General features: G+C 40.2%; 2 protein-coding genes across 4 annotated transcripts in view; both read left to right on the plus strand.

Moving 5' to 3' along the window:
• CCDC187 (coiled-coil domain containing 187) overlaps positions 1 to 9071 on the plus strand; it is a 45966-nt gene extending 36895 nt beyond the window's left edge. For both annotated transcript variants that reach the window (XM_087753304.1, XM_087753305.1), the window contains 8 exons: positions 63 to 184; positions 443 to 576; positions 1127 to 1206; positions 1651 to 4556; positions 5483 to 5824; positions 6526 to 6669; positions 7129 to 7254; positions 7563 to 9071. In XM_087753304.1, the coding sequence (XP_087609430.1) occupies positions 63 to 184; positions 443 to 576; positions 1127 to 1206; positions 1651 to 4556; positions 5483 to 5824; positions 6526 to 6669; positions 7129 to 7254; positions 7563 to 7718 (4010 nt within the window). In that variant the 3' untranslated portion in view covers positions 7719 to 9071. The remainder of the gene's footprint in view (positions 1 to 62; positions 185 to 442; positions 577 to 1126; positions 1207 to 1650; positions 4557 to 5482; positions 5825 to 6525; positions 6670 to 7128; positions 7255 to 7562) is intronic.
• Positions 9072 to 11609: 2538 nt separating this feature from the next.
• The window catches only part of QSOX2 (quiescin sulfhydryl oxidase 2), a 28882-nt gene continuing 18907 nt past the window's right edge, over positions 11610 to 21584 (plus strand). The window contains exons 1-5 of one of the 2 annotated variants that reach the window (XM_087753308.1): positions 11610 to 11882; positions 16239 to 16339; positions 17783 to 17831; positions 18970 to 19078; positions 19283 to 19373. In XM_087753308.1, coding sequence (XP_087609434.1) covers positions 11642 to 11882; positions 16239 to 16339; positions 17783 to 17831; positions 18970 to 19078; positions 19283 to 19373 — 591 coding nt within the window. In that variant the 5' untranslated portion in view covers positions 11610 to 11641. The remainder of the gene's footprint in view (positions 11883 to 16238; positions 16340 to 17782; positions 17832 to 18969; positions 19079 to 19282; positions 19374 to 21584) is intronic. The other variant, XM_087753307.1, reaches the window with a different exon arrangement.

Here is a 21584-nt window from a genome sequence, read left to right on the forward strand (position 1 = left end):
GTGACTGAGTTAAAGAACCCCCCTGTATTTGCCTTCTGTGCTGAATAATCTGTGTATTTCAGGTGATGCTACATCATCTTTAGAAGATCTAGAGAAAGAGTCCCTAATAGTAGAGAAAGCACACAAGGAGCAGAGAAGTCATAAAACTCTAAGAGAAGAGCAGGACCCCTGCAGTCCATTTCAGGCATGTGGCAAGCTTATAATTTATCGTAACTGAGTTTTTCTCACATAAATTTTCCACAGAAGAAATCCTCAGTATTGGCTGTCATGGAGATACTGTGCTTGGAACTCTGCTTGCAGGCAAAGAAGCTGAAGTTGCATTGAGGTTTTGTTGTACCAGGTTAAAATATTGCCCTTAAGTCTGGGGGAAGTCCAGTAGCAATTCACTGCTATTCTTCAGGTTTCCTGTATATTCAGTGATTCTTGATTTCACTCTCTGCAGTGGCAGACTGGGAAAAGGAATAAAGATCTTTCTGATGATGATGAAGAAGGGGAAGGAAGATCAACACGGATGCCAAATGAAGCTACATTAGTGAAAACCCCATTAAGAAAAGAAAGGTCATCAGAAGAACAGAGGTACTGTATCTGTCAAGGCCGAAACCTTCAGTCCTACCTTCCAATTCTTTTACTGACATGTCAAACCTTGCCTTGCTTGTTTTAGGCCCATGGTTGTGGTCCTCTTGTGGAAAGAGGAGGCTGATCTGAATGATGTCAGCCTGGGATTTTTTGTTTTGTATACCTTAAAAAAAAAAAGAAAAAAAAAAAACCAACCCAAACAACAATAAAACACCCCCCCAACAAAAAAAAAAATCCTTTTATAACAGAATTTGACATAATACTTGTCACATTCATCAAACATTGTCTGCCAATTTTTCTTAGGTGATCTAATTTTGTGGAGTCAATTGAAGGTGTGGTGAAATCAGTTGTGGGGAGGGATTGTCTTCAGAAGGCTTTGGGCTAGACAGAAAGCATCTGAAGTAACAGTTAAAGCACTTTGTGTTATGCTGTTGGTAGGTAGCTAATACACCCAAAGAAATTTAACGTTCTACTCGATATTCTTGAATAACAGTGCATACCCTACACTTCATACTTTCAGTTTAATCCAACTATAATGTTGTATTTTCAGATTTAGCACAGACTGTGAGAGAAAACTGGAAATCACACATATAGATGAAAAAGTACCTTCTGAAATCCCTTTGTCAGAAGGTAAGAAATACCCTTTTCCCAATGGGGTTTCTGTGGTTATTTAACATACAGTCTGAGTAATAGCTCTTCGTGGAGCCTGTCCATAGAGGATAATGGCCTACTTCTTGTACCAGGCCATGAAGGTACTTACTGGGCTAAAATAATAGAGATCTTAATGAAAATCCTGTATTCAAACTCTTCTGATCAACTACATTGGACGCTATTGTATTCGCTTGTTTGCTACTCTACTGAGTTCCTCATCTTTATTTGATAAGTCGAATTTATTTTTTTTATAATGATATTAAAGATAGTCCTAATCTTGACTGTGTATTTAATGCTACTGTCTTTTGAATGCAATTTACAGCTAAGGATTACTGGATTTGAATGGTAAGTTAGCAACCTCTTCTATAAACCAAAAGATTTTTCTGAAATGCTGATTTTTTTTTTTTTCTTTTAACATTCCAGTTAAAGAAGTGGAAGTGCCTGTCCCTTATGAGATCCGTCAGGTGGATCGTAGTCAGTGTCTGAAGCATTTGGACCATATTTCTCATGAAGCTTCTGAAGAAGAACTAAATTTAAAAGCATTTTCCAAAGGATTAGCTTCCACTGAATCATCGTCCAAGTCAAGCAACTTCTCTCTGAGATGTGAAAGTGCCAAATCAGGCTCTTCACTCCCAGGATTTCAGAAAGTGTCTGCAGTTTGGATTGACATCTCAGAAAGCTCCATTTCAGACTCTGAATTAGAGGTGAAAAATGGAGAGGACACAGATGTCAGTATCCCAGAAGAGTTTGTCTGTGACAGTGGTGATGCATTTCCTAATGTTTCAAAAGAGACGCTAATAGCAATAAGTAATGGAAAGGAAACATTTCCTAGTGACAAACACGGTGAACATGAAGTGCCCAAAGACGATAGTGCTGAGATTTCATCACACTCCCAGAAATACCCTGGAGATGTTTCAGATAATGGCTGCACTGATCACTTGCTTGCTTTCATTCCATCAAACAAAGCAAATGCCTCCAAAACAAAGTCAGCATATTTCTCCCAGTCTGATAACCTTGCCAAGGGAACGGATGAGCCACATCTGGATGCCTCAGAAAACTACAGTACAAACAAAACCTGTTCTCAGGAGGTCACAAAACAGGGTAAAGATGCAGTTGCCAGCTCTTTGTGCAGTGATGATATTTACTCACCTAAGACCTATGAACAGCAGAACCCCAGCTCTCCAACTAGCAGAGTGAAAAGGAATGGCAGAATTGACAGTTTATTTGCAGTTCAAAATAGAGACTTAATGGGGTTTCTGCCGACAGATTCTTTGAAACATCTAGATTTGGTTGCTGACCAACTTAGGAACACTGTCTCTTCTCCACCTGACAAAGATATTACAAGTGAAAAATTGTTAGCATGTCTATCTTCAAGAAACTTATCAGTTTCAGGAGGCAAAACTAATCATGCACAGCTTCTGAACGAGACACTCGCATCCAGCAAACTCGGTAAGATTGTATCTCTGTCCATGTCCATGCCAGGAATTTCTGAGGAAGTCCATAGAGAAACCAATTCATTCAAGTCTTTGCAAATGGTGGCCACAGGAAATCAAAATAACTCAACAACTGAAAGGCGAGCCATAAAGGAAGCAAGGAAGGGACTGTTTTATTCTGTCTCCTCAAAAAAGCAATTGTTTCAAGTTGACAACTGCTCTTCCAAAGGTGAAGATGATACAATTTTTATTAGTGATGAGGGTCTCCCTCCAACTGATGGGGATACCTTGTCAGAAATCCTGTCTCCTGTTGATGAAGTATTGTCCTATGGAAGTGCTGACTTGCCATCCTCTAATAAAAAGGATTTGTCATTTCCAAGTGAAGATCCTCCTCCTCCTCCTTTAGGTGCAGATGCAATGAAAAATTATGATCCTAGCTTCAGTATGGATGATTTCCTATCTCCACCAGAACAAATGACAGTCTCAGAGACTAGACAGTGTATGGATGAAGATATATCACTGAAAATGGATGCATTACCCCCATTACCTGATAACATTGTGCCTGAAGAATTTCTTCTCCTCAATCAAGAGACAACTGATGCCTTTCCAACTCGGGATGGACATCTCTCGGAACAATCTTTAGTTAAAGCTATTTCCAGTGCAAAGGAGGGCTTATTAGAATACCAACAAGGAGAATGTGAGATGCCTTTTCAGCATTTGGAGTTTCTGCCTGTGTCAAATCCTATTTCTTCTGGTCAGGCCAGTAAAAACCCTGACTTCACAACGAAACAATGCAAAACATACTTAACGCTGCCCAAAGCTGAGGAGGACAGTGATGACCCATTATTATCATTTGAAATTGAGGACAGAGCGTTAGTAAAGCAGACCCAACCTGGAACCCTACTGTTCAAAGGACGGACTTGTTTTGATAGTGGCCATTGGGCTGGTGTTGCACTTGGCAAAGCTGAAGGTGATAACGCTGGAACTGACAAAGGGGTGAAGTATTTTGAGTGTGCTCAGCACTCTGGGCTCTTCGTCAGACCTGAGGAGATTTCACACCTGTTGGGGGCTAACAAAAGGGGTTCCAGTTACACTGGGGATGAAGACTCTGACTCCTTCTCTGATGATGAATCCTTCAAAGGAGACTGCAAATACTCTGAAGATGATGAGCAGGGAGGAGGGCTTACAGAGCAGAAAGCAGAAGACACAAATGATGCAGGAGGACCAGAAGTGAAGGAAAAGCAGTCTAGGTTACACATTGCCTTGGTGTCCGGAAAAGGGCAGAAGTTTCCACATTCTGACCAGTGTAAGGGTAGTGAATTCCTCTGTCAAAATAACTTGAAGTGCTTGGGATCAAATAAAGAAAAAACAGAACCGACACAAATAAAACAAAGGATACTTGCAGATGTGCTTCCAATGAAAAGTAAAACTGGTAACACAGATGAGGTACACACAAGCAAAAATATTTGTTGCTTGGTAGAGGATCAGAAAAGAAATAAACTCGCTGATGATATTGCGAGTGAACTTGGTAAAAAAATTCTGTTTGACACTTTAATTGCATTTTCTGAAACAGCTCAACACAAAAATAAAAGTGCCTTTGAAAAAGACATGATGAATTATGGCAAAGGCCTAAGACAAGAAGACAATCGGAAACTGTTTCTCCTCAAAGAAAATTCGGTTGCTATCTTATCTGAACAATCAGCAAAGGTTTCTGATGTTTTACTGTGTGATTTCAATACGCTTAGCATTCATGGTTGTCACATGGTAGCAGAAAGAATTGTCACTAAATTTGTAGATGATGCAGTTAAAGAATATAAGAAGATTAAAAGAAAAGTCGGATCAAAAGCAGACAAGATATTTCATTCATCTTCAGAGACTTCTCCAACCACTTTGCCAGTAAGTACAGTCAGGAAGTTTTTGTCTGCTTAAGTGTTGGACCTGAAATTGGGTCTACACAGGCAAGCATTTGTGTTGTCCTGTTGTTTTTATCATCCATAAAAATTACATCACATTAACATTTGGGACCAGGTTGCTCACTTAATCTGATCCATTCCTCATTTAAGGAATTATCCTGCAGCCAATGGATAGCATGTGTATGGGGGGACAAGGATGAGCCGAGCATGGGGATGATGACTACAGCTAGTCCAAAGAAAGCAAATGGAACTTTTTTGTTGGAATTTGTCAGTTAGTCAAAACTGAAATCTGTACAGACTTCAATTTTGATTTATTTCAAAGGAAACCTGGACACTTGTCAGCTCATCTACCTGATTCCTTTGCAGCTCCTGGCTGTGAGACCTTCAGCTTTCAACTTCTGTATTAGCTCTGCAGGCAGCTTCTAGCAAAGGCAAGACTCAGTTCAGCCCCCCGGGAGACTGGAACCCCAAACAAAATGGAAGCTTTTGATGCCTGCTGCTTCCAATCCCATGGTGTCTAACTTTTATTTCTTAAATAGTCTGTCAGGAAGTGCTACCACAGACAGCTAAAAAACAAAAACAAACCCTACACACAAAACCCAAACAACAACAAAACAAAAGAAAAAAATAAACTTGCTTTGGGGGGTGAGAGTAGTCCCAATTCAGAACAAAAATGTTTCAAAATGTCAAAAACTTTCACAGAACTCCAAATTTGGAATTCTTTCTAATTCTAAATTCTGCCAAATTCAGGTAAAATATTTGGGGCTTTTTTATGACATGTCAGTAAGTCTTTCTTTGAGCCCATGAGTAGTGTAACCTTAACCAGTTGCTAATAATCTCAATACCTCTAAAAAATTGTGGAAAAATATGGAGTATGTCACCTGGCTTTTCTTTTTCTCTCTACTAAAGTTCCTTATAAAAATCCTTGATGCTGGTGTTTTTGGAAGCTCTGAAGACTTTGATCAGCCTAATTCTGACCAACATATGCTGGGGAGACAAAGACAAAGGCAGCACTTGTACAAATTAGATCAGTGGCACTCAGCTCCTTGGAAGAAAACTGTGGAAGTTCCTCTTGTGGTACCACATTCCAGTTCATATGTTAAGAAATTGTCTGCGTATGCTGTAGAAGAATTATGGACCCCAGAAAACATGTATTCAAATTTCAGGAGCATCAATGTGCCAAAGCACTTTGAATGTAATCATCTCCCAGGGAACGATGTGGAAACAGAAAGCAAGAGGGTGTATAATCAGGTATGTGTAAAGCACTAACTGTTCTTAAACTTCTCTGGTGTTCTGTAGGCTGACTCATGTTAGCTAGTACTTAATATTATTCTGGCTGCTAACACTAAATTTAGCTAAAGGAACACTGGAAGAGGTATTGCAAAATACTGCTTCTGGTAATCTACCACAAAAATAATTCTACTAGAATAGATGTCCTTGCTGTGACACAAGCCTTTTGCTAGAGCTCTTCAATCCTAAGAGCCTGGACACCTAGCCCAGTGTCTGGCTTGGGTCTGGTCTGAAAAAGCCAAGCTTCTTGGAAAGCTGCAGTCTAAGAGTTCAAGTCTGCTGCTGCCTCGGATGTCCTGCTGAGTTTGGACATATCTTCATGTTCCTTAGCATCCTGAAACTATTGAGTGTTGTGAACCTCTGTCCACATGAGGGGATTACAAAGGGTCCCATCAGGTCCTCTTGTATAAGCCATCCATACTTAGTGAGTGTTCACACGTTACGGTCCAATATCTTCTGCTCCAAAGAGCATGTAAATGCTGTAATGGTCATCATGACATCAGCTATAGGAACATCGGTGATGCAGATGATATTAGGGAATTTTGCAGAGATGCAAACCTTTACTGTCACCAGCCTAACATCCTTCAGAAGCGCTGAGACGACTTCTGAAAGGGCATCAGTGAGAGATTCAGTTGATGTTGGTAGTGTTTTTGTTGTTACAGGTTATATTTGATTTGACCCGTGAGTTGCTATGTACAGAATATCAAGTGACTGCAAATCCAAGTAAGTTTCCACGGATGAAAGAAAATTTGGGATCTTACTGTTCCAGGGGTCTTTGCAGAAGAACAGATGTCAATGATGTCAAGGTACGTTCTGGAAGCGTAGAGTGTACAATAACGGGAGTCAGTGAAGAGAGAAATTGCAATGGCAAAAAGACAAAAACGTGACATTTGGGAGGATTACAGCAGCATAACTGAGGTGATTAGAGAAGAAAACAGCATTGCTCTGAAATGCTTGAGTAACTATAGAGTGAGCTAATTAGTTTAAATATTCCAAGTATAGGGAGTTCTGTAGAAGAACAGGAACTGGGCTTCTAAATCTCCCTGGTTATGACTATCTTGGGTGTAACCTCTGAAGTAATCTTATGTTTAAAATGTGTTGGTTGGCCAGTAGTGATCAGCTACTTCTAGATCAGTTCCCTAAGCTTTGGGATGTTTCTAGATTTAAAGCTGGATTTTCACACCGATACCTGTCGCTCATTTGCAACCTTCGCAGTGACAGAATTCCTATGAGAAGAGTTCTTTTCAGCCTTTTTTATTTTGTAGACATTTGTCCAGGATGAAATTATTAAAATAATGAACCTGGAGAAGAATGACTTGGAAATGAGAAGAAAGTTCCTTAATATGACCAAGTATGGAAACTGTAAGAGAGACAGAGTGGACCTCATTCTGGTAAGCAGGCTTCCAAATGGAGACTTGTTTACTTTCTCTAGGTTTAAACTAGAAATTGTCATGCTTTTGTGAGAATCATGAAGTTCTGAAATTATTTTAAGTAAACAAGTTATTGCCTTCCTTTTTAGTACACTTGCAATAATAATCTAGTATTTCCAGTTCTTGTGAGTGGTTTAAATTAAATTAAATAGATAAAATTAACAATGCAGGTCTAAAGTTGTTGGATTAGGTACAGTGTCTCAGTACCTTTCAGAACTGACCATGCTTTTATTCTTGAAGTAAACATTCATATCCATGCTGTATTTTAGATTCAGGAGCTCCGCAAAGAAGAATCTCAGTGGACTTACTATGACGATGATGAATTAACTGTGAAGATGAGAATGACTGAAGACATATTTGATAGCTTGATCCTTGATACAATCAGAGTTCTTAATGAGATTTATTTGAGAAAAGCCTGTGATTAGAAGTTTTCCTTAAAAGGCCCTAACGGAGGAATCTTAATCTCTGATTTTTTTTTTTATTTTTTTAGGCAAGAAATGCATGATTTAAGAACTTTAATTCTGAACTTGTACCCAATACTAGTGTAGCCTTGGCCTAATTTATATGTTCATGTTTACAAGGAAAGGATGCAAGCAGAGACTTTAGCAGATAGAAGAATATTACACAAAATATTTTTCTTGTGTTTTGTGCTTTGGGAATGCTCGTTAAGATCAATGGTCGTCTTAGACTGATGTCACACAGAATCTAAGGGGTGAAAATTTTATTCTTGTCTTGGTTTTTTTTTGGTCAAGATAGCACTTTATTTGCTTATGCATTTTAAGAGCACAACATGTTTTAAAATGGTATACATGTCTACACAAACAGGGTTCAAAACCAATTTATGTGTAAATTATTTTATTCTTTGTTATCATGTTCAGGTTGTGAATGATGACAAGTGAATCATATTTTGAAAATAATGTTCAGAAAATTGTAGGCGACTGTTTTAAGAACATAAATGTGCAGAGGGAATGAAATCTCGCAGAAACTGAATTGCTGTGGACCTCTGTAGTTTGGAATAAACTCCTCTAGTTGGAACAAGTCTAAAACTTTTCCTGATGGCTACAACAGAGTTAAAGGTGACTGTGCATCCGTGTTTATACACTGTGCGACTGGTTAGAAGAAGCCTGGAGATGGCTTCAGAGATGCAACGCATGGAATGATCTTGCCCTGGCAGGATCTAGAGCCAGACATTGAGTTTTAATATCTATAACTTTATATAAATGAGACGAATACTGATGTAATGCACTTTAAATGGGATACTTTTCTATCAGTAACTCCAATTCCTGAAAATTAAATATGTGCATGTGATTAGGCTACTTATCATGCAACTCACATGAGCCCTTTGCATTCTTACAACAACTAAACATAGGGTGCTGAGGATGTGCTTTAATTGGCAAAACAGAGGAAATCAATAATCCTGTTATTTTGTATTGGCAAAATTGGAAAAAGCAAGATTTTTAACAAGGAAATACAAGCGTTCCCTGAGCATGCTAATTGTTCACTATGTATACTGCTGTGGTCCCACCTATTTTGCATTAAGAGAAGACCAGTGATAAATTTTTGTTAGGTGTGTTTTTTTTAACTAGATACTATGCAAATAATTCTTACTGGAATTCAGAAACTGTTCATTATTAAATAATTGAATGTAAGTAGATCTGATTTATTCAAGTTCCATTCATTCAGGTTGTCTTTCAAATAAAATGAAAAGCAGGACAATTAAATTTAAACTATATATAAACTTATATTTAAAATCACAGTATTTACAATCTGGTTTTGGTGGGGAAAAATAGAAATACATTTTATGTTTCTATTTTTAAATACTGATGACTTAACTGGTTTCATACTGTTTATTTTATGAATAAACAAAATAAACCTTATGTATCTCATTTTTATTTATTTTTACTGCAATTCTAATTGATTTCAGATTATATTGCATACACTGCTGTTCTCATTAGTGAATGGCAGTAGTTTTGGTGTTTTGCAGACAGCTCCTGGGGCCGTTAAAAAGCCCTGTCCTGCCAGTTGCCATATGAGCAGAAAAAAGAGGCAACTTCTGGCCCAAGCGCATTCGCTGTTGATCTTATCCTATAAACTTTAATGTCCTTAGTGGTATATTTTCTTAAGTCTCCAACTTTAAACTTATCTAGATTAATTAATCAATGAGGATATTTGTTCTAAGATTAATGTTTTCCTGTTGTCAGTTTATAGTAGAATTTAACTCAATTTTTTTCTCCTGGACGTATAGACAAATGGTTGGATACAATGACAAATCTATATATTGAAGCACTACAGTTTTTCAGTTTATTGTCACTATGGTTTTGCAGCAGCAGCAGGATCGTTGTGTTTGGAATGAAAGCTATTAGAAATATCCCTTATCTCTGTGAATGAATAGATGAAGGACTCGTTTTATTTCAGACTGGTGCTTTATGTTACGCTATATGTTACACTTGAGGAAGATAACCATTATATTTGCAATTAGGTTTGTGAGTGAAGCTGAACCCTTGCAAGATGCTCTATACAGAAGGACACGGCTATAAAGTAACCACTGCTGATGAGAATAAAAAGTGTATACATAGAACATGTCAGACGTGTTCTAATATCCCCCACCACTCCGTGTTCAAAACCTTAGATTCTGGCACGCAGATATATTGACCTGTTCAGTCAGTGGCAAGACTTCAATATCAAGATTACTCTCCTTCAAGGTCTAATATTTTGTTTGCCTTGGTTTTGATCAATATTAACCTCTGGGGTCAATAAATCTTGATACTAGCCTCAAGAGAAGTCATTATCTTTCATAGAAAATGATTATTTCTCAGTTAAACCCTACATTTAATTTTCCTGTAATCCATCTCTTTCATCTTCGTACATTTAACAATTCTTCTGAATAAAATGCACTCTAAAATATCTTAGGCACTGCAGATTTTCAAAATCCTCATTAGCAGCTACCACAAGATTTTTCAGTTCTTTGAAGCAGTTGGACTCCACTATTGTCACCATCTAATTCTGTTGCTCACAGTACCCAGGAAAAATAGAGACAGAAAGCCCCTCAGCTGGGACGTGACACAAGCAACCGTGTACCTTACAGCTGTGGATATGGATGCAAAAGGTATGTGACTGAAGCACTTCAGGTACCGGTGGTCAAGAAAAGATCAGGAAAAGAAAAGGCAAAGGTGGCAGAATCTTACTCGGTTCTCAGAGGAGAGGATTTTTACCGTGTATAGGATTCCCGCCCTTGTACTCTCTGTGGATTACTGGCCAGAAACCATGATGAACTAGATGCTAACCTCTGAATTTACACCGGTGGGCCTGAAGTAAGAATTTGGATTCATTTGTTTCCTACTGGTTCTTGAAGGATTAAAAGAAGCATTTGTGAGTAACAGAAGGAAGAATTATCTTTTTGGGGACCTCAGTCTTTCATTATCTGAGTTTTAAACTCATCTGAAGTCGTCCTCTGGGGACATTTGCTCTGTTGGTTTTCTCCCTCTGTTAATGTAATGAAAATTCTTGAGCCTGTATTTACAAATGAAAGGAGACTTTCCTACCGTAGCTACAGCTACAAAAGGCGCTAAGCTCCATTACTAGTGCGCAACCACTATGAAATTTACTACAAGGACGGGGTTGCCAACGTCCTCTTGTGAGCCGGCAGCGTCCTACGTGCAGCCTTTCATCGCATCGGCAGCTCCGAGGAGAACCGGCTCTCTCCTGCTGAGCGACGCACTTTGGGATCAGACAGCTCTCGGCCCAAAGGCCGTGCTATTTTGATCTCTTCTCAATGAGAAGCTTCGTAGAGTTGAAAATTCCTTTTCTATAGCAATTGCCCCATAAAATCAGCGACCAAGCTCTATTGTTTTAACCTCATTAGTTTTACTTTTTTCCTTAGACAGTCCCCCTGAGGAAAACGTGGCTCTAAGCACAGCGCCAAAGGGTTTATTTGCGCTGCGTCCCCGTCAGCGGGGTTTGGTAACGCACTCGGGCACCAAGCGGGAGGCAGCGACCCTACCACCTCCCTCGCCCTGCACCTCCGGGGCCGGGGGCAAGGCCATGGCGGCTGGCGCCGCCTGAGGGGCGGCTGCCGACAGGTGCGTCCCCGCCTGGGGAAAGGCCGCGGCGCGGGGGGCAGCGGGCGTCGCCGCCTCACTCTCTGCGGACGGGGGACCCTCGCTTCCCTCAGGACGGAGCAGGGGCCGGGCCTCCCCCTCCGGCCGCCGAGGCGGGAAGGCAGGAGGCGCGCGCGCTGCCAGCGGGGCCGGCCGGGCGCTGGGCCGCGTCGCCAGGGCCGGCGCGTTGCTATGGCGGGGCCCCGCCCCGCCCTGCCCCGCCCCTCGCCGCGCTCCGCTGGCGTCCCAACATGGCGGCGGCGGGCGGCGGCGGGCCGCTGGCGCTGCCGGCCCTGCTGCTGCTGGCGGCGGCGGCGGCGGCGCGGCTGTACCGGGCGGGGGAGGACCCGCTGACCGTGCTGGCGGCCGGTTCGGTGCGGCAGGCGCTGCTCAACTCCTCTGCCGCCTGGGTGGTGCAGTTCTACAGCTCGTCCTGCGGCCACTGCATCGCCTTCGCCCCCACCTGGCGGGCCCTGGCGGGGGACGTCAAAGGTGAGGAGCCGCCGCCGCCGCCCGCGGGCTCTGACCGGGCCCCCGCCCTCGGCGAGCGGTCACCGCCGCCGCCCGGCTCGCCACAGCTCCGCCCGGCGTGGGGCCAGGCTGCCGCGGGCCCGGCCCGCCGGCCCGCAGCCCTCCGCCCCCGCGGCCTCCCTCGGGTCCCCGGGCCGCAGCCGTCCGTCCCCGGTGTCGGTGCTGGAACCGGGGCACCCGTGTGGGCCGCAGCGGTGCCTTGTCGTGCCTCGGTGCACGTGGTTGTCACCCGCGGGGCGCTCGGCTGCAGCGGGGCCTCGGCTGGCCGTGTCACCCGTGGGCTTCGGCGGTGCCTCGCCACGCGTGGCCGTGCTTTGCGTGAGCCGCGGTGCCTTGGCGCGTGAGCGTCGTCCCGCTTCCCGCTTCTCTGGTGGCGGGCACGGCCCTTGCCACGCTGCCAGAATGGCACCCGGGACACAGCGAGGCGTGGGCGACAGCAGCAAGCCTCCACGTTAAAGGTTTCATAGGAATCCAGGGGTAAAACATCCCCCCCCCCTTACACACACAGAGCGATCCAGCTGCGGGTTTACACGCAAGCGTCTCTGTGTGCATTGCAGCGTGCAAGTGGATGCGCTGAGGCGCAGGAGGTATGTTTAGACTAAACTCTCTGAGGCAAGATCTTTATCTTTGCAATGTTTTGTAAAGAGACTAGCCTATTTTAGAGGCTAAACAAAAAATAAATATTGTGGTACTAGAGAGGTCATGCACGTGTTTGATTTATATCTTGCCGATTCAATATAGTGTGAATGGACTAGAAGGGGAAAAGGACTGCTAGGAAATAATACAAAAATCTGCTTAAGTGAGAGTCAGGTTTTCAGGTTTATCAAATAGTGACTTAAAAAGAAATGCTGGCCTCCAGAGTTTATACTGAGGAAGACCTGCCTTGCTGTGTCTTAGTCCGCTCAAGTTTTTTGGCAGGTGCTGAAGTGTTTTACTCCATTTGTAGATGTAAGGTAAAGAAACAAACAGGCCCCTCAGGTATTGGTTAAATTCAGTACCTCTGGTGGGGAGAAGACCTGAGATCAAATTTGTAGGAAGTGTTACGTTTAATATAGTGGTGTTAAAGGCTTTTAAACTACTCTTAATTTAGCATTTGACCCAAGAGACGCTTGCAGGATGGAGACAGCAGTTATAATGCATTCATATGGTTTCAGCTTGAGAGGGAGTGAAGAGCTCTGGCTTTTCTCTGGCAGCCTTGTATGTGAAAAGTGTTAACAATTAACATGAAACGTAGGTGCAGTATTAGGTATTCGTGGGTTTAGATAGATGGAAATGGAGGCCTACCCAAAAATAAGTCCTGATGAACTCTTCACGTGCTGAGGATTGCTGACGGATGAGCAGAAACTCAAAAACGGAGAAACACAGAGCAGTAATGGTTTCGGAGCATTTCAGGTGCTCCTTACTTGCATAGGTTTTGTGTTCATAAAAGCAGTAGCTTTTTTCTGTTTTCTTTGCAGAAGTTTTTGTAACGTTTTCACCTCCTGATTTGATTTGCTGGTGGCTAAAATAGTATTAGATTTTCTTCTTCTTTGAAGAAAAGTAAGACCAAGGAGGTGTTTGAACACTGTACTGAAGATCATGAAGAGCCTGAACTGACCAGAACTTCTGTCAAAATAAGACAGGGATGTGATTATATGTTACTACAGCAGCATGATACCTTTGTAGGCGATATTTTTTGTAACTTGTAGTGGCTTCTTCAAATATATATTTTCTTTCTCATCTGCAGTCATGATAACTGCAAGTGATGTGATGCGCTTGTATTACTATAACCAGTTAAAGGCATATCTACTCTTTAATCCATTGAGCTTTTATGAAGACTTTCATTTAAAAAGTGGATTTTTATGCTTGTGGACATTGGCACTACCAGCAAATGCAATTGGCTTCTGGTGTTATTTGTCAGCAAAACGTTTCCATTTTAAAGTTGGAATGAATGGATTTTAGTAGAAGACTGAGAACAGTCACGCTCTTTTGTCGGTAACTTCATCCAAAAAAAACCCCAAAAATGTTTCGCCCACTTAGGCTGTCTTAACATTTATTTTTCAAAAATATTTACTCATCTGCTAGGATATTACAGCTATCTTTGAGGATGCAGACTCCTCTACATTAGAGAACTCCTAGATCACTGTGATTGTATTTGCTAATTTGGTACAGTCCAGTTAAATTGATGCAACTACTTTGTCCATAAAAGGCCTGTGCTAATAGGCTTAATTTTTATTTCATTTCTCATTTGTTAAATCTTGGCAATACTATCACTGCGAACTTCATAGCAGAACATAATCCTCCTGAAAAATAGGAGCAGTGCTTGCTTTTGTGCAATTTATGTTCTGAGTTTGATGCTCCCTCTCCTCTCGGATCATGCTTTAAGCTTAGAGTCATTGCTGCTGCATTCCTAATCACACATTGAGTTTTATTACAGTAGTGTCCGAAGTGGCCATTATAGTTAATTGTACTTTTTCTGTCTTAAAGGATGATTGCATCTATCCACCAAAATGCCTGTGGGCTGGAATTATGTGTAGTAATTTTCTGTGTAGAAGTAACAAACCCTTGGAAATCCCATATACAACAACCCTTGAATTATATGCAGAAGCAATCCACGCCTCTGGATTTGGAACAACTGTTTCAAATCTAGCAATAATGATTTCCTTCTAGAAATGGTTCTTTAAACACATTTGGTGGGGAACTGCAGAAACCTTGTCATTATGCAGGAAGCAGCCTATGTGTTAAAATACCTAACTCTCAAGCAGCACGCGGGGAGAGGTTCCTTGTGAATGGAAAATAACACACGGCATTGCATCTGCCTGCTGGAGGGAATACACAAGGTTTATGCAAAGAAAGTACTTTCCTCGTCATACACTGACTGGTGTGTTGGTGTTCTGTAGCGTTTCTTAAGCGGGAGGTTTGACCAACCTGCTGGATTTCCAGTTTGTCCAATACATTCATGTCATTCATTGGAAGTTGTTTAGCATACACAGAAATAGTGTTGGTTAATACGATATCACTCATCTACCCCTTTCATATAGTTTGTGAGTTAGTATTTCAAAAATACTAATGCTAATTTAAAATTCATCAGCATTTAAAAAAAAAAAAAACATCCAGGCTACAGTGCTACTGTAAACTTGCACAGGCTAGGCTGTGCACTCCCGCAACCTTCACATCCTTTAGAAAGGAAAAGCTCCTTTTTAAGCAGAAGCAAATGCTAAGCAGCACACATCCCAGCTGGTGCTCTTTAACCCAAGCATTTAGCTAGAGAGGGGTTTGCATTGTTGTGATGGGCTATTTGCATTAGGTTCATAGTGCTTCTATTCATTGTGTGGAGGAGGATCAAGACAGGTGGAAAAAGGAGGAGGAGTGGTGAAAGTTGAATGAGATAGATACCCAGAAGCCAAACTTTTTTTTTTTATTTCGCATTTTATTTGATGAAATAGACTGTTGTATCTTTTGTGCTCCTGTGAATGCATGCCCATCTGCTCTAGCATGCTTGTAGTTACTCCTGGTGCCTGTTCAGCTGTTGGCATGTTCAGCACAACTGAAATTCTCCATCAGCTGCCCCATCCTCCTCCAAAGACAAATAAAAGGTCAAGCTAAATTTCAAAAGCAGCTAGGCATGCAACTGTCAATCAGATCTTGAACTTGATGAAGCTTTCATGCTCTTTGCTATAAAAGCAAGTTTAATTTTAGTGCTTTTTAAGTTTTATTGATACTTGGGAATTGTGGTGTACCTTCAAATTCTGCCCACAGCTGTTTTCATTTAGCTTAGCTTCAAAAGTAACTGTCCAAGGAGTCCCTTGGAGCGATTCTTCCTTAAAGTGATTGCTGCAGCGGAGCATGGCTCAAAAAGATAAGTTCCTAGCAAAACGAGAAGGAAAAATCTATAAATGAGTTGAAAGCTTTTATTCAAGTTATATAAGCATATTTATAGAAAGACTTGAACTCTTGTGGTTATTGCTATGAAACATTTATAAAGGAAACTTACAGTGATGTTCAAACTCAGCTATTTACCACTCTGGTTAAAACTCAGCTATTTTTTGAGGTATATCTAATGTTCAGGATGTGTTGGGATTCTTCTTATGTAGGTGTATTCAAAATACTGATGCAGCGAAGACAAACAGGGAGGTTTTAGTTATTTTAAAAGTCAGTAGAATGTATTACACTTGAGGGTAGAAATGAATAGCAAATGAGAATCGAACGAGGGCTTGATTTCTATGCCATTGGAATCTATCGGAGTTCTGTTGTTGATTTCCGTGGGAAGCAGGGTAATCCATCAGCTGGGATCCGTGATCACTTTTGCTGAAAATTGAAAGATATCCTTGTTTTCAGACTGGGAACCTGCAATTAGAGTTGGTGTGCTGGATTGTGGGGAAGAAGAGAACTATGAGACGTGTAAAGAATATGGTATTCACTATTACCCAACTTTTAGGGTAAGTGGCATAATATATTGCCTTAGGTAAATGATGCGTGCTTTATAGTAACTAAAACCATAACAAACATGCTTGTGCAGAGTACTGCTTGTTCTTTAGCTGGACTTTTACTTTGCTTTTGCTGAGAAAACTGCAGGGTTGATAAAAGATTGAGTTCTTGCTGAATGCAGTAGCTGATGCAGGTATTTATAGTAGTAATTCAGTCCTCAGTTCTGAATCTGAAAAATGCTTATAGAAAGAAGATACCATTCTAGAAAGTATTATGTTGTTACATTTATATAACACCTAGTTTTAATGTATTCGTTAGATAACAATTTGTATAAAATTTTTTCGAATTCAAATGTTCATGATTATTAATAGTGTTTTTAGTGTTGGTATCTGAAAGTAAAGGTAATACATTGAAATTCCATCATGAAATCAGCTGATTTCATGAGCAATTAAAAATTTACCCTTGATTGATTCTTCACTATTTTTCTAATTAATTTCATAATTTGCTTAAACTGGCTTTTAAAAGGGATCTAGTGTTTGCCAAAAGTATCTACCACTATTCATTTTCAGGTCTAAGTGCAATTTTTAACTTCTCTGTCTTTGTCAATCTGTATAATCACATTATTAACCGTAAGTATGAGCAGAATGGGATGGATGGAGAGGACTGAATACACTGTGTTTGTTATGACAGGAGGTATCTTCTTTCTATAAGCATTTTTCAGATTCAGAACTGAGGACTGAATTACTACTATAAATACCTGCATCAGGTACTGCATTCAGCAAGAACTCAATCTTTTATCAACCCTGCAGTTTTCTCAGCAAAAGCAAAGTAAAAGTCCAGCTAAAGAACAAGCAGTACTCTGCACAACAGGAGACATTTCACTGTAGAATTCGTGATGTTCTACCCTGATAGAAACAACAGTATTTTTTTTTAATCTTTAAAGTTTGGGGTGAATTAGAAGGCACACTTTATTAGACACTGAATCTTTTCTGTTTTATTTTTTATAGCAGAAGGCAGTCAGGCTCCATTATATATCCTGTTTAACCACTGGAGGGAGTTGAGAAAATGTGAATAGTGTTCCAAGTATATACACAGTTGGTAGTACTGATTTGGTAATCAGTTAATTTGTGTTTGGGTTAATGTTTGCAGTAACGGATCGATATACAGTATTGAATTATGCGTTATGGTATTTTTCCGTCTAAAAGTTGCTTTGTTTAATTTTAGTGTTTCAACTGGTACACATGAGCTACCCTCATATAGTTGGGAAGCAGGTCTTTGGAACTCATAGGCTAAGAGGGAAAACTGTCTTCTGAACAGATAGATAAAAATGTTTTGTAATTAGAGCTGTAAAAAGTAAAAACTCTTCAAAGCCATTTTTGTTTCTAAACTGAGCTTTCGTCTCATACAGCGAGTTATTTTTGAAGCAATAATGCTTTTTTTTGTCTCCCACATAGTACTTCAAAGCATTTACAAAACAGTTTACTACTGGAGAAAATTACAAAGGTAAGAATATCCTACTGTAAGAAATCCCCAAAGCAGTTATCCTATCAGCCAGGAATGTGTCACACAATAAGCAAAATCCCTTTGGCTGTCAATTAGTTGAGACAGCTAGAAATGGGATGGACGCTAAATAGCTTTTTAAGATATGATATTACAAGTACTGTATGAAAATGGAATGTCAGGCAGAATTTTAGACAGGCAAAACATTTGTTCAAGAACTTAGGGCTCACATTCTTCATTTTTTTTGAAATGTAGTTCTTAATTTTCACAAATGGCTAGATAATTTTTTAAAATTCCTTTTTTCCACCACACACCTCATCAGCATGTGATCCAGTTTGCTCAGTCCTGACTCGTGCTTTTTGATCTGTCAGCCACTTTCCAGGCACCCTGACTCTCACTGGGAGAACCCTTATTCAGATGTTGACTAACTGAAAACAGGCTTATTCTGTGTGTCTGACAGGATCACAGCTTGAGGTGGTTGTCTGGGGACAAAAGTAATGTTGTCTTTTTCAATGGATTAACATTTAAAAGGCCAGAGGTCAGAAGAGAGACCACCTGCACCATTAACCCTTCATGTAGAAGTAGACCGTAGTTGTACCTGTTACTTTTTGGCATTTGTGAGAGTTTCTGCTTTTTAATTTATTTTTTTTTAAAGCAAATAAAATATTCTCACACTTCAGTTATTTCCTCATATTGTTATGTGGCTTTGTAACCTCACCTGGCCTGTTTGGTAAGAATGGTACATCTTTGCAGTTTTTAATGCATGATGAATATCCTTATTGCAAAAAAGTTAACTGAAGTTACCCGTGGCAACTATTGTGAAAATGAGCACAGATTTAGAATGAAGCATTGTTTGAAGAGAAAATCAGCAAGACAGGCAGATGGTTAGATTTGGAAAAGTCTTGAGGCTTTGTTAATTTTGGGGTGGGATGACAGCTTTTAAATACGATCTCATCTCAACGTTGAAGTGAAATCCTACAAGTAAATCCTTAGTCCCTGTTCTTCAGTCAGATAGTGTTCCGTTCAAATTTAAATCAAAAACCTGACACAGAAAAGCATGAGAATGTATGAAAACCTGCATGTGAGTCATTTTTTTCACAGTTTTCTGAAGCGGTGTATTTTTTTTGTAACCTATACTCAGCAGGAGCAGATCGAGAGCTGCAAACAGTTCGTCAGATGATGATTGACTTCTTACAGAACCATTCCCAAGAGCTGAGACCGCCTGCTTGCCCACCATTGGACCCAGTTTCGTACGTTTCTTGTTTAAAATACAGCTGGCTTATGCTTACTGTGTTAATTAAATGAAATGTAAAAGGTCCTATTAAAGACGAAGTAAGCTTTTTTCTTATTATCAGTTCTGCTATGAGATTGTAAAAGGGTGGGTAACAGTAACATCAGTAACAGTGGGTGTATTGCATTCTACCTGTGCTAAATAGCTTTTCTTTTCTTAAAAGGTCCAGTGATATTACTTCTCTTTTTGACAAGAACAGCCGTCATTATACTGCCATTGTGTTTGAAAGTAATAACTCCTATGTTGGTCGAGAGGTAATGTATGGCTTATGAATGACAAAATGAATATGAATGAATGAAATCATAACACAGCTGCATTTTATGTTATTTAGCCAAGCAACAAAATTTCTGATTATAGGACTGAATTAAAGGGTCATAAAGGGCAGGTTATGCATATTTGAGGTATCACAAAGTCAAGGGATTATATAGGGCTCTTGTATTTAGTCACACAGAGGAACTTACTTACAAATGAATATGATGTCATGTTAACTTATTCCATTCATCTTTTAGTGGAAGATTAATTTATCGATTTCATTGTTACCACAATTCTTTTTTCTTTCAAGATTTGGAAGATCACAACAAAAATATTGTCCTATTATGTTATTGTTTTGTTACTGCTAGAGATCCATTCATAATATTCATTCTTCTGGGCAGCTTTTGTGATTTCAACTGTTCATAATAATCTAGATTCTCTGGTTCTCTTTCTTCACGTATTGGTTTTAGGAAATTACATTCTAAATTAAGATGATAGCATAAAATTATTTTCACAGCTCTGAAGCACTGAGGAAGTGGAAGTCTTTGATTTTTTGCTTCCCCCACCCTCCCAATAAAATATTTGATTTGGCATCATTTCACCACCTAATGAGCCTGCTGTTAGCTTAGACAACTGTTACTTTTCTCTTCCTGCCAAGATCTAGGATAAGTAAAGAAAATAAATTGCATAATTATCTAGGCATAATCTGTATAGAAACATCCAATGTCTGTGAAATGTTTCTAATTAGATTTGGTGCTGAGATGGCCCAGTTGCATAAGTGGAGGAGAGTGTGCTGCCAAACATGAGAATCACTTTGAGAAGCAGGCTGCTCCCAGACATTTTTCTGGAAGCTGCTTTGTTGATACAAGTAGGCATTACTGAAGGAAGAAGTGTGATGATTAAAAAGTTCTTCAGCTTTTTATCACACTCGCTTTAATTTTATTACCTGCTGTTATAGGGAAAGACTGAGTGTCATCTGATTAACAGAAAGTGGAGTCTGCTTTCAGAGGAAAAAATATTTGCTAATGTTATGTAGTATTTTAGCTTTATAGAATAGATTAGTAAAATACAAAATAACATTGTTTTCAAGTTTACAGTGTAAGACAGTATGGACAAACCTAATAGAAGTCACAACAGCTGAAGAAGGGAAGGCCATGTGTTTATCACTGATGAAAGGAAGGAAGGGTCTCTTAAATTACAAGTTTGAAAGCGAGGGAAGACATAGCAAAGATAATATTCACCTGAAAGGGAAAAGCATAGCGGAAACTGTGAAACTAACAGGAAAAAGATACAGAAGAGGCAGAGAGGGGTAGAAGAATGACAAGCAGAAATGTAAGAAGAGTCAGAAACATGGAAGGCTTTGTAGGCGGGAATGGAACATTTGAAATGGTAGTATGAGAGCGTAGGGTAGTGGAAGGATGTGAGGAGTGTGGCCATTAGAATGGCAAAAGAGTACTTTAGTACTGGGATCTTGAAGGATTTAAGACTGGAAGAAATTAGTATTTTAAGCCTCTTTTTTTTTTATTAAAAGGGCAAATTTTTATTACTATAACCAAGTCGTCGTATTTGTAGGCTGTAGTTGGCAAAGAACTTCGACAGTTGAGTCCTGGCAAATCTTTGAGGCATCCTGATGTTACCACTTTCTTCTGTCTCCTCCACCCTTCACTGAATTTTACACCTTCAAAGAAATTTGTGCCCGCTCCCGGCTGCTCTAGTGCAAAAGCCCAACACCAGTTTAAACAGCTGACGAAGACTGGTTTGAGCTAAGATGCTGGACTGTGAACTGGAACTTTTGAGATAGAGGCACCTGTTCTGTATGGAGTCTCTGCTGTAGGGCTGGTAAACAAAAAGAGCTGAACAGACAGCTGGGTGCTGTGGCACCACAGACTGCACAGCTTGATTTGGCAGGGCTTGACATGCAAAGCCTTAACTCCTGTGGAGCCCTTAATTGTTTTCTAAGTCATGGACTTTGACATCAGAATGCTGTAAAGTGGTGGGACCAAATAAATGTTTCTTCACTACCTGAAAATTTGCCGTTAGAGTCCTACATATATAACATGAAACATAAACCTGTTGGCGCCTGTGGAATATCCTTTGGGCTTTTTTGAGGTTTATGAGGACATTTTATCATTCATTCTCATGTTTTCTTCAGATGTTGGACTTCAAAGGGAAAAGATCGGGATAGACCAAGAAAAAAACATGGAAGATAGGAG

The sequence above is a fragment of the Nipponia nippon genome, unplaced genomic scaffold (genome assembly GCF_047370975.1).
Source record: "Nipponia nippon isolate SJK-2023a ecotype South Korea unplaced genomic scaffold, ASM4737097v1 scaffold_16, whole genome shotgun sequence".
Lineage (NCBI taxonomy): Eukaryota > Metazoa > Chordata > Aves > Pelecaniformes > Threskiornithidae > Nipponia > Nipponia nippon.